The sequence below is a fragment of the Nyctereutes procyonoides genome, unplaced genomic scaffold (assembly GCF_905146905.1).
Source record: "Nyctereutes procyonoides isolate TBG_1078 unplaced genomic scaffold, NYPRO_anot_genome, whole genome shotgun sequence".
Lineage (NCBI taxonomy): Eukaryota > Metazoa > Chordata > Mammalia > Carnivora > Canidae > Nyctereutes > Nyctereutes procyonoides.
This window is the reverse complement of record NW_026575134.1, coordinates 12963481-12976407: the sequence shown is the minus strand read 5'-3', so window position 1 is coordinate 12976407 and position 12927 is coordinate 12963481. Positions and strand designations below refer to the sequence as shown.

The 12927-nt window shown below is 34.3% G+C and overlaps 1 protein-coding gene across 1 annotated transcript in view; it reads right to left on the bottom strand.

Annotated features, from left to right (window-relative positions):
- The window catches only part of COG5 (component of oligomeric golgi complex 5), a 282416-nt gene that overhangs the window by 148685 nt on the left and 120804 nt on the right, over nucleotides 1-12927 (bottom strand). The window contains exon 7 of the mRNA XM_055300749.1: nucleotides 4474-4604. Within this exon, the coding sequence (XP_055156724.1) occupies nucleotides 4474-4604 (131 nt within the window). The remainder of the gene's footprint in view (nucleotides 1-4473; nucleotides 4605-12927) is intronic.

Genomic DNA, 12927 nt, shown 5'->3' with positions numbered 1-12927 from the left:
ATGATGTCTGATAAATGGGAAAGTATGACTTGAGAATAAAATAGGTACAAGTTGTAGCATCTGTTTAATGGAAATTGGAAGGAGTATTCCAGGCATCAAAGGAACATGAAAGCCCTAAAGAAGGAAGGAAAGCAGGCACGTGAGAAACTAAAAGCAAGCTTGTGAGCCTGAAAAGCAGAGAACACAGGGGAAACTGGCATCAAATGCACATGTTTAAATGCTGATGAGAAGAAAAAGAGCACAAGAGAAAGGATCAGGGCAGCCCGGGTAGCTCAGCGGTTTAGCACTGCCTTCAGCCCAGGTCATGATCCTGGAGACCTGGGATCGAGTCCCACATCGGGCTTCCTGCATGGAGCCTGCTTCTCCCTCTGCCTGTGTCTCTGTCTCTGTCTCTCTCTGTGTGTCTCTCATGAATAAATAAAATCTTAAAAAAAAAAAAAGAGAGAGAGAGAGAGAGAAAGGATCAAAACAGAAAGGAGAGCTAGAACTACAATGAGATAAGGTTCCTAAGAAATTGGGACCCAGAGCACAGGGGGTACAAGTGGTGCTAATGCGAAGTAGAAAGTAAGGGCATCTTCTGCTCAGGGTGAACTGAAGTGTGGGACAAGGGTGGAGTGGGGGAGGCTGATGGAAAGTAGAGAAAGTCTGAAATACTAACTTCAGAGAATAGGGGGAAAAAAAGTTGGCCGCAGAAACATAAGAATACTGAAGAACGGGTTGAGATTAGTCATCATATGGAGACTTCCCAAAGAAATTTTTATGCTATAAAAGTTCCTTTTTCAACATAAATTGCTTTGCAGACTGTCAAATAATTTAAAATGCAATTATTTAACAAAATTAGAATAAATGCCTTGGTCTTACTTAAGAAAGGTGGAAAGCAGGCATTTCTAGACCATGACTCTACCGCTTGCTAGCTGTGTAATCTTCAGCTAATTTCTTAACCTTTCCAGGGCATTGTTTCCTTAACCATAAAAAGTGGATAATTGTATCTTATTCACATATCTGTTACTGCTACTGAGATAACAAATGTAAAGTGACTAACCACAAATCCTGGCCAAGAACATGTATTCGATAAAGGTTAGTTTCTTTCTTAATTCCTGAACTGCTGGTGACACATCTGGATGACACTTCTGTCTTGTTACTTTCTAAGAGGAAAGGAGTCTCCAAAACAGACTCCTTCCACTAAGACACCCTGCTTGCCAAGAAGCATTCTCACAATAGCTCACTATCGATGAAGGTTTATTCTTCTCAGTTCTGCAAGGCCAGAAACCTAACACTATGAAAATAAATCAGAAGACTCAGGTCTGAGAGAGAGACACACACAGGACTAAATTCAGAAATAAATATTATGAACACAAATATCAATTTACACATTGTAAAACTTGTAAAATGAACAAGAAAGTTAATATTGGCAGATCGGTACATTTTCTTTCTTTAGGAAAATTAATGTAGGAAGCCCAATTATACTCAGGTTGGTTACTTTATACTTACAGAATCTAAATGAGACAAATGAGTTGGATAAGATTGACTAACAACAAACTATGCTAATATAATCTGTATAGCCTAACAGAGAGATAAGATTCCCATCTAGTAAGCAGAATCTATCCTCCTTCAAACAACACTGAGACATACAAAATTATAGCTCCCCAGTACTCGTTCTTCTCAGATCTATATAGACCATTCCGCATCTACCCATGTAGACACACAATATTTTTATATTTTTTTCTTCGTTATCTAACTTAATCTCACTGATCAGACATCAGCCATTAGCTAACTAACAACTTATCTACTTTACTAATCTTTTGATTATACATAATCTGAATATATAACAACACTATTAATATTAAAGGATATTAATTTCTTACAAGCTTATCAGTTCTCTTTTAATTTTAAAATAACTTACTTCACTCAGCATAGTACCCTCCAGTTCCATCCACGTTGAAGCAAATGGTGGGTATTAAGTCAATCAGAGAAGGACAAACATTATATGTTCTCATTCATTTGGGGACTATAAATAATAGTGAAAGGGAATATAAAGGAAGGGAGAAGAAATGTGTGGGAAATATCAGAAAGGGAGACAGAACATAAAGACTCCTAACTCTGGGAAACGAACTAGGGGTGGTAGAAGGGGAGGAGGGCGGGGGGTAGGGGTGAATGGGTTACGGGCACTGAGGGGGGCACTTGACAGGATGAGCACTGGGTGTTATTCTGTATGTTGGTAAATTGAATACCAATAAAAAATAAATTTATTATAAAAAAATAATTTTAAAATGATTTAAAAACTGAAGAAAAGTCAAATTTGACAACTGTTAAAAAGTACCCAAAACAATAACATATCTAAAATTGAGTTTAATTGGGAACAATTATCCTAGAAAATATTTTCCCAATTTAAATATATATAAAAATACAGTAAAAAAAATAAGCTATTAAAAGTATCCATTCCTTTGCAACATGCTAAAATCACCCAACCGTACTGAAAAATGATATTTTAGTTCAACAAATTTTAGTAATGTCTCTTTTCTACCATTTTTGGTTTCAGTCCCATGACTCTGAAACATAATAAAATACTAAGAAGTACATAAATTAAAGATATAAGCATACATATACAAACATACATAGCAATAAATCCTTCACAGGATAAATTTTAAATAGTATATATAGATGAGGTTTGACATCTCTGAGGTAGTGATAATATAGATATTAGATGAATACAAAAGACTTGTGATCCTTCACTTTCTGAAATGCAACTGCTACCTCTCACAACGAAATGAGCTGGGCTGATATCAATTTTCTATAGAAATATTCATCTTGGGATCCCTGGGTGGCGCAGCAGTTTGGCGCCTGCCTTTGGCCCAGGGCGCGATCCTGGAGACCCGGGATCGAATCCCACGTCGGGCTCCCGGTGCATGGAGCCTGCTTCTACCTCTGCCCCTCTCTCTCTCTCTCTCTCTCTCTCTCTCTCTCTCTGTGACTATCATAAATAATAAATAAAAATTAAAAAAAGAAAGAAATATTCATTTTAATTCAAAGTTGACTTGGAATTCCTTGAATATTTCTTTGAGAAGGTATCTTCTCTAATTTTTTTTAATATTTTATTTATTTGTTCATGAGAGACAGAAGGGGAGAGAGAGAGAGGCAGAGACACAGGCAGAGGGGAAGCAGGCTTTTGCAGGGAGCCCGATGTGGGAATCAATCCAGGACTCCAGGATCACACCCTGGGCCGAAGGCAGGTGCTAAACCGCTGAGCCACCCAGGCTATCATGTATCTTCTCTAATTTGAAGTAGGCAGGTATCTTATTTTTTTTTTTAACAGTAATAAGGGGTTTATCTTCATAATGAGACCTAAAGTTAGAAGAACTGTAGAGTTCATCTTCAGTATTATAAGTTGGGATTCGAGTTACCTTCAGGGAAAGGACAGCAGTGACTGTGAGAGGGAATAAAGGGAATCCGGGAGTGCTGGGAGTTTTCCATTTCTTGACCTGGGTCTTGATTTCACAGATGTGTTCACACTGTGGTATTCTGCTCTATATGCATGTGTGTATGTGGCATTTCATTCTGTATGCACACATCATTTGTTCGCTTTTCATTATGTATATAATAACCAATTTCAAAGGCTACTTAAAACAGTGACATTCAGTATTGCTTTTTAAACTTTAACAATGAAGAATCAGAAGTCAAATAGTTACCTTCCTGATTTAGAGACTACTTAAAGAATAGAATATTTGTAAAATTATTTTTATCCAATACAAATGCCCAAAATGCAATTCTTGGTTGAAAAGACCTGAATAAAAAATAGACACTAATAATTGTATTTAGGTCCAATACAAATGAAGAAAATATCTGGGTACAACAGTAATGCAGAATAACAGATTTACATCGAATTTGCTGATTCAACTACATCAATGCCTTTGGGTTTCTTCCACTTCAGAACATTAAGCATCAGGACACCTTAGGAGAAATCTCAAGTCAAAATAATTTTTTTTTAATTATGGCACAGTGATTATTAATGGCGCAAGGTTCTGGGTTTAAGTACTTAGTGTCTAAAACCAAACTATACCAGGTGAGAGCTATGTGACCTTTGACAGATATAATTCTCAGTTTCTTCATTTGTAAAGCAGAAAAAATAATAATACTGACCTCACTAGGTTGTTGAAAGGCTTAAATAAGTAAGAGTGCCTCAGACAAAATAAGCATACTCAACAGGTACTGTCTATCTACACAGACACATCACATAAACTATATCTCATGTTATGTACGTTACATACCAAAATCTTAGAATCTATTTTTTAAATTAGATAAATACATATTAAATGAACTTTTCCCTGTACTTACTTTATAATCATATCTACTTTCCAATTCAACTGTAAGCATAGTTCCTCAGTGATGAGGGCATATATTAGCTTTTAACCTCAAAGTTAAAGGCAGGTGTGTCTTATATTTGTCACGTTAAAAAAGTATTATTACTTTTATTACCTGAGTCTCTACCCCTTGTTCCAGTAGACGCTTAGCTTGATTTTCCACTTCAAGTCGAGCTCTTGCAATAAAAAGTAGGTCATTTTCTATTACTTCTATTCCAGAAAGATCTATTCCTTGAGAAAGATAATCTATTAAAAAAAAAACACATTTAAGTATTTCACTATTGAATATATATCAAGGTACTGAAATATCATGTCTTACCTTCTTCAAAATACTATAGATTTGCTGTTGAACACTATTTATTCCCTTTCAAAATCTGTATTTTAAAAACTACAGTTACCCATTTTCTATTTAATAAACAACTTTACTCTGAAGCAAAATATTCTTTTTTTTTTAATTTTTATTTATTTATGATAGTCACAGAGAGAGAGAGGCAGAGACACAAGCAGAGGGAGAAGCAGGCTCCATGCACCAGGAGCCCGATGTGGGATTCGATCCCGGGTCTCCAGGATCGTGCACTGGGCCATAGGGAGGCGCCAAACCGCTGCGCCACCCAGGGATCCCTGAAGCAGAATATTCTAAAGAAGATTGAGATGATAAAGCAAGAATAGAAATTATTATTATAGTAAATCCCAAGTAATGTCAACGATTACATAAAAAATAGTGTCAAATTTATTTTAATGTAAAGAAATATCTTGATAATCTTATAAATTTCTCAAGCTGCAAGACAGTTTTAAAAGTTATTCTGTATTTGAAACAAGTGTCCACCATTTGAATAATAAGTCATAAAAATAATTTAGGATGCTAGCACTTTTCATACTGCCAGTTTATATGATTACGTAGCCTAATAGTAACTTACATTGGATTTTCATATCACTGGATAAAAAAATTTACATAATAATTAACTAGTTATAGAATTAACATATTCTATTTACAGAATCATACAGAGTAAGAAGCATGAAAAGATCTCTACAAAGATGTTAATAATAACTGTGCATAGTTAGAATTTGAGAAAGTTATTTTTTTATGTTTTTATTTTCTGACTTACCTTAGACATATCTAAGATAACTAAAATGCTAAAACTAAAGGTCAAGATTTCAAGATTAAGCAGCTTATTCACAGTTCTAAAACTCTATTTTCTATTTTAACAAGATAAATTATTTCTGAAAAAACATAATTGCTTTACATAGATTAGTTTGTTTTCCACTTACTCAAGAATATCAAATCTCTTTTTTCACTATATTCTCTTCATTGGAACTGATTTTTAAGTCTTATTAAAACATATTCCTAGCACTTAAATGTTATCATTTTTCTACCTCAACCCTCGTCATTAGGACCTCCAGTTTGGATTGCATCTCATTTAATTGATTTTTAATTTCGGCCTGATTAGATCTAAATTCTGCAGTCATGAAGTCTCTTGAATCCTTTATGCTTTTTTCTAGAGCCACCAGTAGCTTTTTAATTGTGTTTCTGAATTGGCTTTCTGACATTGAATTGTAATCCAAATTTTGTAACTGGGAGAGAGGACTGTTTCTGATTCTTTCTTTTGAGGTGAGTTTTTCCTTCTAGTCATTTTGCTCAGTGCAGAGTGGCCAAAAACAAGTTGTACTTGATAGAAGCGCAAACTCTTCTCACTGTAGCATTCCAGCTGTTCTCTCTTTAAATCTCAGACCAAATTCGTAGATTTTCAGGATGATTTGAAAGTTATCTAGGTAAATTGGTGGGGACAGATGACTTGGGGACCCTACTCTTTCACCATCTTGCCCCGCCTCCCATGTTATCATTTTTTACTTAAGAAAAGTCACAGCAAGTTACCTACTATAATGCTAACTAACCACTCCAATATCTACTGAATGAACACACCATATATAGCGCTATATAAAATGACAAAAGGAAACAGAGGGCAGCTCAACAGTGGTTATTGCTAATCGCATATCAACCACAAGCATTTTTGTTAAATGTGTGTATCTACAGGGACCTTGGCCTACCACAGTGGAAAAAGTTTCAAAACCCTTTAAATCATATGGGCTTGCGATTCTGCCTCATAATTAACTGATCACTGGTTGATCAGTCATAAGATATAGCCTCAACAAGCCCCAATTTTTTCAGTTGTAAAATGCCAACAACATGTAAGTCATGCTTATAACTCTTAAAACTATCATTAGAATCAAAACAAGTTAATGAATGCCTAAGTTATTTATACATCCATCTATTATGTAAATGTAGGGTGGATTATAACCCACAAAAAAGTTTTTAAACTGATTTTTTTATTTTAAATTTTATTTTTTCAGAGAATTTTTTTGAAAATTATATTTGACCCCAGCCATGGTAATGGTCAATGAGGAAATGCTTTGTTTACCCTAAAACATTTACTAGACAATATAGAATCAAACTACAGACATGCACATGATAGAAAATAAGTATTATTTTCTTCTCAAGCAGGCTATCAACGTGTTTTTTTTTTTTTTTTGGTAATCTAAGAAGGAAAAATATCACAATTAAGAAAAAAAAGAGAAAAGACGTCATGAGTAAAGATACCTGGATTCTATTTCTGCCATTTATGTTTTTTAATATAAATCTTGCCATCTTTGATATCAGTTACTTTATTTGAAAAATGAAAAACTACAGTATATAAACCTTAAGTTTCCCTCCAGTTATAAATTTCTAGAGATAAACAAAACCAAAAGTTGCTGTATTCTTACAAATGCTGATCTGTCACTCTGAAGACAATTCAAATCACTCATTCAAACCATTTATTGAGTATCAAAGTCACAGACAACCACAGAAAAGAATCAGACCTAAATTCTCATCCTAAGTAGCATTGTCTAAGGAAAACAAAGCACAAAGTTGCAACCACTGAAAGATAAAGATAAAATGTATTATGCTAGTGTTGTGGGAATAAAAAGTAAATACTGTTTATGCTTTCACAAAGTCTACCATCTAGCAGAGGTGAGAGGAATATAAATGATTAATTCCAATACTTTTTTTAAGGTAAACAATGGCCCCATCACATTATCTAATCAACTCCCTCTCCCACTGCTCCATCCCCTGCTTATCCACACTGTATACTCACTTAAAAAAATACAGCTATTCACTTTAAAAAAAATAACCAAAATACATACTATATTTGGAATACAAAAATCCTATGGCTGGGAGGGGGAAAGAGCCCTATTATTTTCCTTACTGATTACTCCACAAATTAGCTTTTCAATAAAAGAGTAGGGAAGCCTGAGTGGCTCAGTGGTTGAGCATCTGCCTTTGGCTCAGGGCATGATCCTGGGGTCCCAGGATGGAGTCCCACATGGGCTCTCTGCATGGAGCCTGTTTCTCCCTCTGCATATGTCTCTGCCTCTCTCTGTGTCTCTCATGAATAAATAAATAAAATCTAAAAAAAAAAAAGACAGGTTAAATGTAGAAAGAGGAGAGTAAAAAAACAATAAAAAAAACAAAGTACCATCACCTCCCACCCACTCAGCCAGGAGAATGGAAGGATTGCACTAAATTCTCCCCTCCTGTTTAACTGTTCCATACAATTGCTATTAGTGTTTTAAGTCTTTTCACATCTGCTCTTTATGAAACACATCTAGGGGCTGAAGCCAAGGACAGACAGATGATGATGATTCCAGTAATATAATTTTTGGACACCTAACATGTGGAGGGCATTAAACTGGATACAAAATGTCTTTTTATTATTTTAATGTATGCATCCAATATTTGTAATATTCTAAACAACCTTACTAGAAATATTATTAAATTATTAACAAATTCAGCTGGCTAGTAAGCAGCAAAGAAGAATTTAAATCCAGGTCTGACTTCAATCTTTTCACTAGATCACCCCAGGCCAATCCCACAAACCTCAGGGAGAAGATAACTTTATATTCAAAGAACAGATAGTATTCCTTCTGTAGTATTCCAATTTGCTCAGTGAAAGGATAAAGATGTAAAAATTGTACCAAAATTAACTGTTCAGGGAATTAAATTAAGACAGGGCGGAACAAAGACAGCATTTAAAAACTCCTATTTTATGCTTAATAAAAATTAAAAAAGGAAAACTTTTAAAATACATAAAATGTCCTAAAATGCCAAATTTTGAAATATGTCAGCATTAATTACACTTTAACAACTAAATCTTAATATATTTGGGTAGGAAGACATTTATCACTATGTTAACTGTAATAAATATATACATACATATGTATATCTGCACGCTGACATGTATGTATATGTATATACATGTGTGTATAAAGAGAAACATTATAACTTACTAAAAACCACTTTGAAAATCAATTTGGGATAATCTAATACGATTTTATACGAATTTCTCTATGACCAAAATATAAAGTTACAAGGCACATAATCCAGAGAAGTTCTTAAACACGCATATTGGAAGACATGTACAATGTTCACAACAGCATTGTTTAAAAAAAAAAAAAGATGAAAACCACCAAAATGACCATCAATTGGAGAAGAGATGAATAAAATGTAACATTCATTCAAAATACTACTTCACAGGAGTAAAAATAAAAAATGAAAGGTATAACATCAATATCAATATCTCTTAGTAAAATAGTATTACGGAAGAAGAGCAAGTTTTAGAAGAATATACACAGCAAGAGGTGATTTATATGAAGACATGCAAAATTAAATAATATATTATTTAGGGACACATACAAACATTAACAACATTTAGAAAAGCTAGAAGAGATAGGTGATACAACAGGTTTATAATATTCTAATTCTTAAACTTCATAGGTAGTATTTGTAGCTTACACATGTTAAAAAGATACTGCCCATTAAAAGTTTAATGCTAGAATTATTAACTGGTAACTGGAAAAAGTCTTGTCTTGGGACACCTGGGTGGCTCAGTGGTGAGCATCTGCTTCAGCTCAGGTCGTGATCCAGGTCCGGGGACTCGGTCCCACATCAGTCTCCCTGCAAGGATCCTGCTTCTCCCTAGGCCTATGTCTCTACCTCTCTCTCATGCATTAATAAAATCTTAAAAAGAAAAAAAAAAGTCTTGTCTTTTCCTTTTAAAAATATGCTCATTAAGGAATTTTTAGAAATTGAAAAACATTTCAGGGTTCCTAGGTGGCTCAATCAGTCAAGCATCCGATTCTTTTTTTTTTTTTTAAGATTTTATTTATTTATTCATGAGAGACAGAGAGAAAGAGAGAGTCAGAGACACAGGCAAAGGGAGAAACAGGCTCAATACAAGGATCCTGATGCGGGACTTGATCCCAGGACTCCGGGATTGCGCCCTAAGCCAAAGGCAGATGCTCAACTGCAGAGCCATCCAGGTGCCCCTCAAGCATCCAATTCTTGATTTCAGCTCAGGTCATGATCTCAGGGTGGAGAGATTGAGCCCCTCTGCACTCAACATGGGGTCTGCTTAAGCTTCTCTCCCTTTCCTCTGCTCCTCCCCACCACCCCTACCCCGCTCATAAATTCTCTCTCTCAAGGAAGGAAGAAGTGGGGGGAGGGAAGGAAGGACGGAAGGGCGGAAGGACGGAAGGAAGGAAGGTAGGAAAGAAAGAAGGAAGTAAAAAAAATATTTCAAAAGAGGGGTAATTATATAACCTCACAACATAGAGGTCACAAAAGTCAACTGGATCACTGGAAAATACATGATTATGTCTGAGAAATTTATGAATCTTCAAATTCTCAAGTAGCACCAAAATAGACTATATCCTCCTCCTGGATGTTTATCTGAGAAAGAGCAGAAAAAGCAAAAACTGACATAAAGGAACTGGGCAGCTGGCTATAGTCACTTACCAATGAAAGTGACTCCCTCCTACACACCAACTTTGCAAAGAGCACAATTCAGATATGTGCCTCCGAGAAATTTCAAGCAACCTTCAGATGTTCCTAAAATACTTAAAATCTTGGTGGTGCTTAAAATCGAAAATAAAGGTCTACTATATTCCTTTAAAGTCTTATTCTCCTTTTTAATCTACTCATAAGTTCTTCTGTTCCTGTTTTTGTTTGTAATTGCTTATTTACAATGTCTTATTAATTTAATGTTAAAAGTACTCACCCATACTATTACAGTCCTTATAAATACCAATTTTTAATAGCTGCCCAACATTTCATCAAATAAATGAATCAAAAATTATTCATTCACCTAGAATGGAATAATGATCATAAATAACTATTTTATCTTTACATACAAAATATTCTAAATATCTAGAGTTATTCCCTTGGGAAATAATCAAAGAATTACTGAGTCAGTCACACTTTTAAGTTTTTTGATACAAATTATCAAACTAGTTTTCAAAATGACTATATCACATTATACATTTTCTCCAATAACCTATGAGTCACTTTACCATAAATGGCACTGGATATAATCACTGTTTTGAATATTTTATGTGCTGCCAGAAGTAATATGTTCTTATTCATGGTTTGCTATAATTTTTAAATGATGAAGCTAAATAACTATTTTATACTAACTGTATTTCCTTTGGAGAATCTCTAAATAATTTTTACTCCCTTATCTTTTTCTTATATTGTTTATATTAATTATATATTAATATTCAATGTTTACATATCATATTTGCTATGAATATTTCCCAGTTTGCTAATTATTTAATTTTTAGTTATTTATGGCCTTACTCCTTGAGGCCATTTTCAGAATCACATAATTATTAACTAAAAAACTCTACCTTTATTTTTTCTACATAGCCCTGATTATAAACTTCAGACTTTTACAAAAGCAAGGCAGTGATATATGAAGGATTATCTAGCAAACTGGTGAATAATAATCTAAAAAGGAAAACGTCATTTTAAAATCCATTCTACAAAATTTTAAAAATATTTTATTTAAATTTAATTTGCCAACATATACTATAATACCCAGTCATTCTACAAATATTTTATCTTTAAATCAAGATTAAGTCATACTTTAAGATCAGGGCTTACCACAATGATTCATTTTAATTCACTGTGGATATCAATCTTCTTTGCTGCCATATTTTAGGTTATAAAAAAACACAATTACTAGAGAATAAGTAACAAATTTAAACTACTACCATGCAAATAATAACTATAAAACACCACCAAACAACATGGATGCTGCAAGGTTACAGTACTGATAGAATTAATTTGTGCAATCAGCAATGAGATCTGGGCTTCCACTTATTGAAGGTACTCAAGTCAATAATGACAATGATAATAATACTAGTAATATTATACCAGAATCCTTATTTGCTATTTGAAACAAATCTAAGATAGTCCAATGTAGTTTTGAAAATTGTTTTAAAGAAACACACACACTATCTCTCCCCCTCTTTCTATTCATTTGTTTGGTTGGGGGTTTTTTTCTAAGTAAGCTCTACGTTGAACATGGAACTTGAACTCATAACTTAGAGATCAAGAGCCCCATGCTCTACAGACTCAGTCATGCAGGCACCCTGTTTGATCATTAAAAAAAATTTTTTTTTCACTAAAGAAACATTAAGGGTGTTTCTTTAAATTTTAAATAAATTTGGGTTGCCTGGGTGGCTCAGTCAGTTGGCTGTCCAACTCTTGGTTTCTGCTCTGGTCATGATCTCAGAGTCCTGGGTAAAAACATGGCTGAGCAGGGACACTGCTTGACTCCCTCTCCTTCTGCTCATCCCCTGCTCATGCATGTGCAAATAAATAAATCTTAAAAAAAAAAAGAAAACATATAAAGTTAGAAATTATAAGTTAAAAATTCTAACAAAACACCAACAAAGACAACTACACACAAATTTTGGTTTTCATTTCCTTATTCTACATGTAAAGAGTGTTTTATTTTTCTGGTTGACATATTTTAATCATATTTAAGTAGATATCTTGAATCTGATGGCAAAAAACACCTTTTGGAAAACTATTTTTTTAAAAAATGTTTATGTGCAATTATAGTTTAATTTTGATAATGTATAATATAAATGAAAACATAATGAAATTATAAAGCAAAATTATAAAATAGTTTTTTTTTAATTTTTATTTATTTATGATAGTCACACAGAGAAAGAGAGAGAGGCAGAGACACAGGCAGAGAGAGAAGCAGGCTCCATGCACCGGGAGCCCGACGTGGGATTCGATCCCGGGTCTCCAGGATCGCGCCCTGGGCCAAAGGCAGGCGCCAAACCGCTGCGCCACCCAGGGATCCCAAAATTATAAAATAGTAATGTGTATTTGTACAAAAGTAGAACCGATGACTCAGAAATAAAGAATACAGTAACATAGGTTTAAAGTTTATAAGAGAGGTGCCTAGATGGCTCTGTTGGTTAAGCCTTCAGCCCTTCATTTCAGCTCAGGTCATGATCTCACCGTTGTGAGATTGAGCCCCACATTAGACTCTATGCTGAGCTTGGAGCATGCTTCGGATTCTCTCTCTCCCTCTGTCCTACCCTATCTACATCCCCAATCCACCCCGTTCTTGCTCTCTCTCTCAAATAAATAAATAAATAAATAATCATTAAAATAAATAAGTGTATAAGATTTTACTGTATGACAACCAAAATATAACTAAACAAATATGAAAAA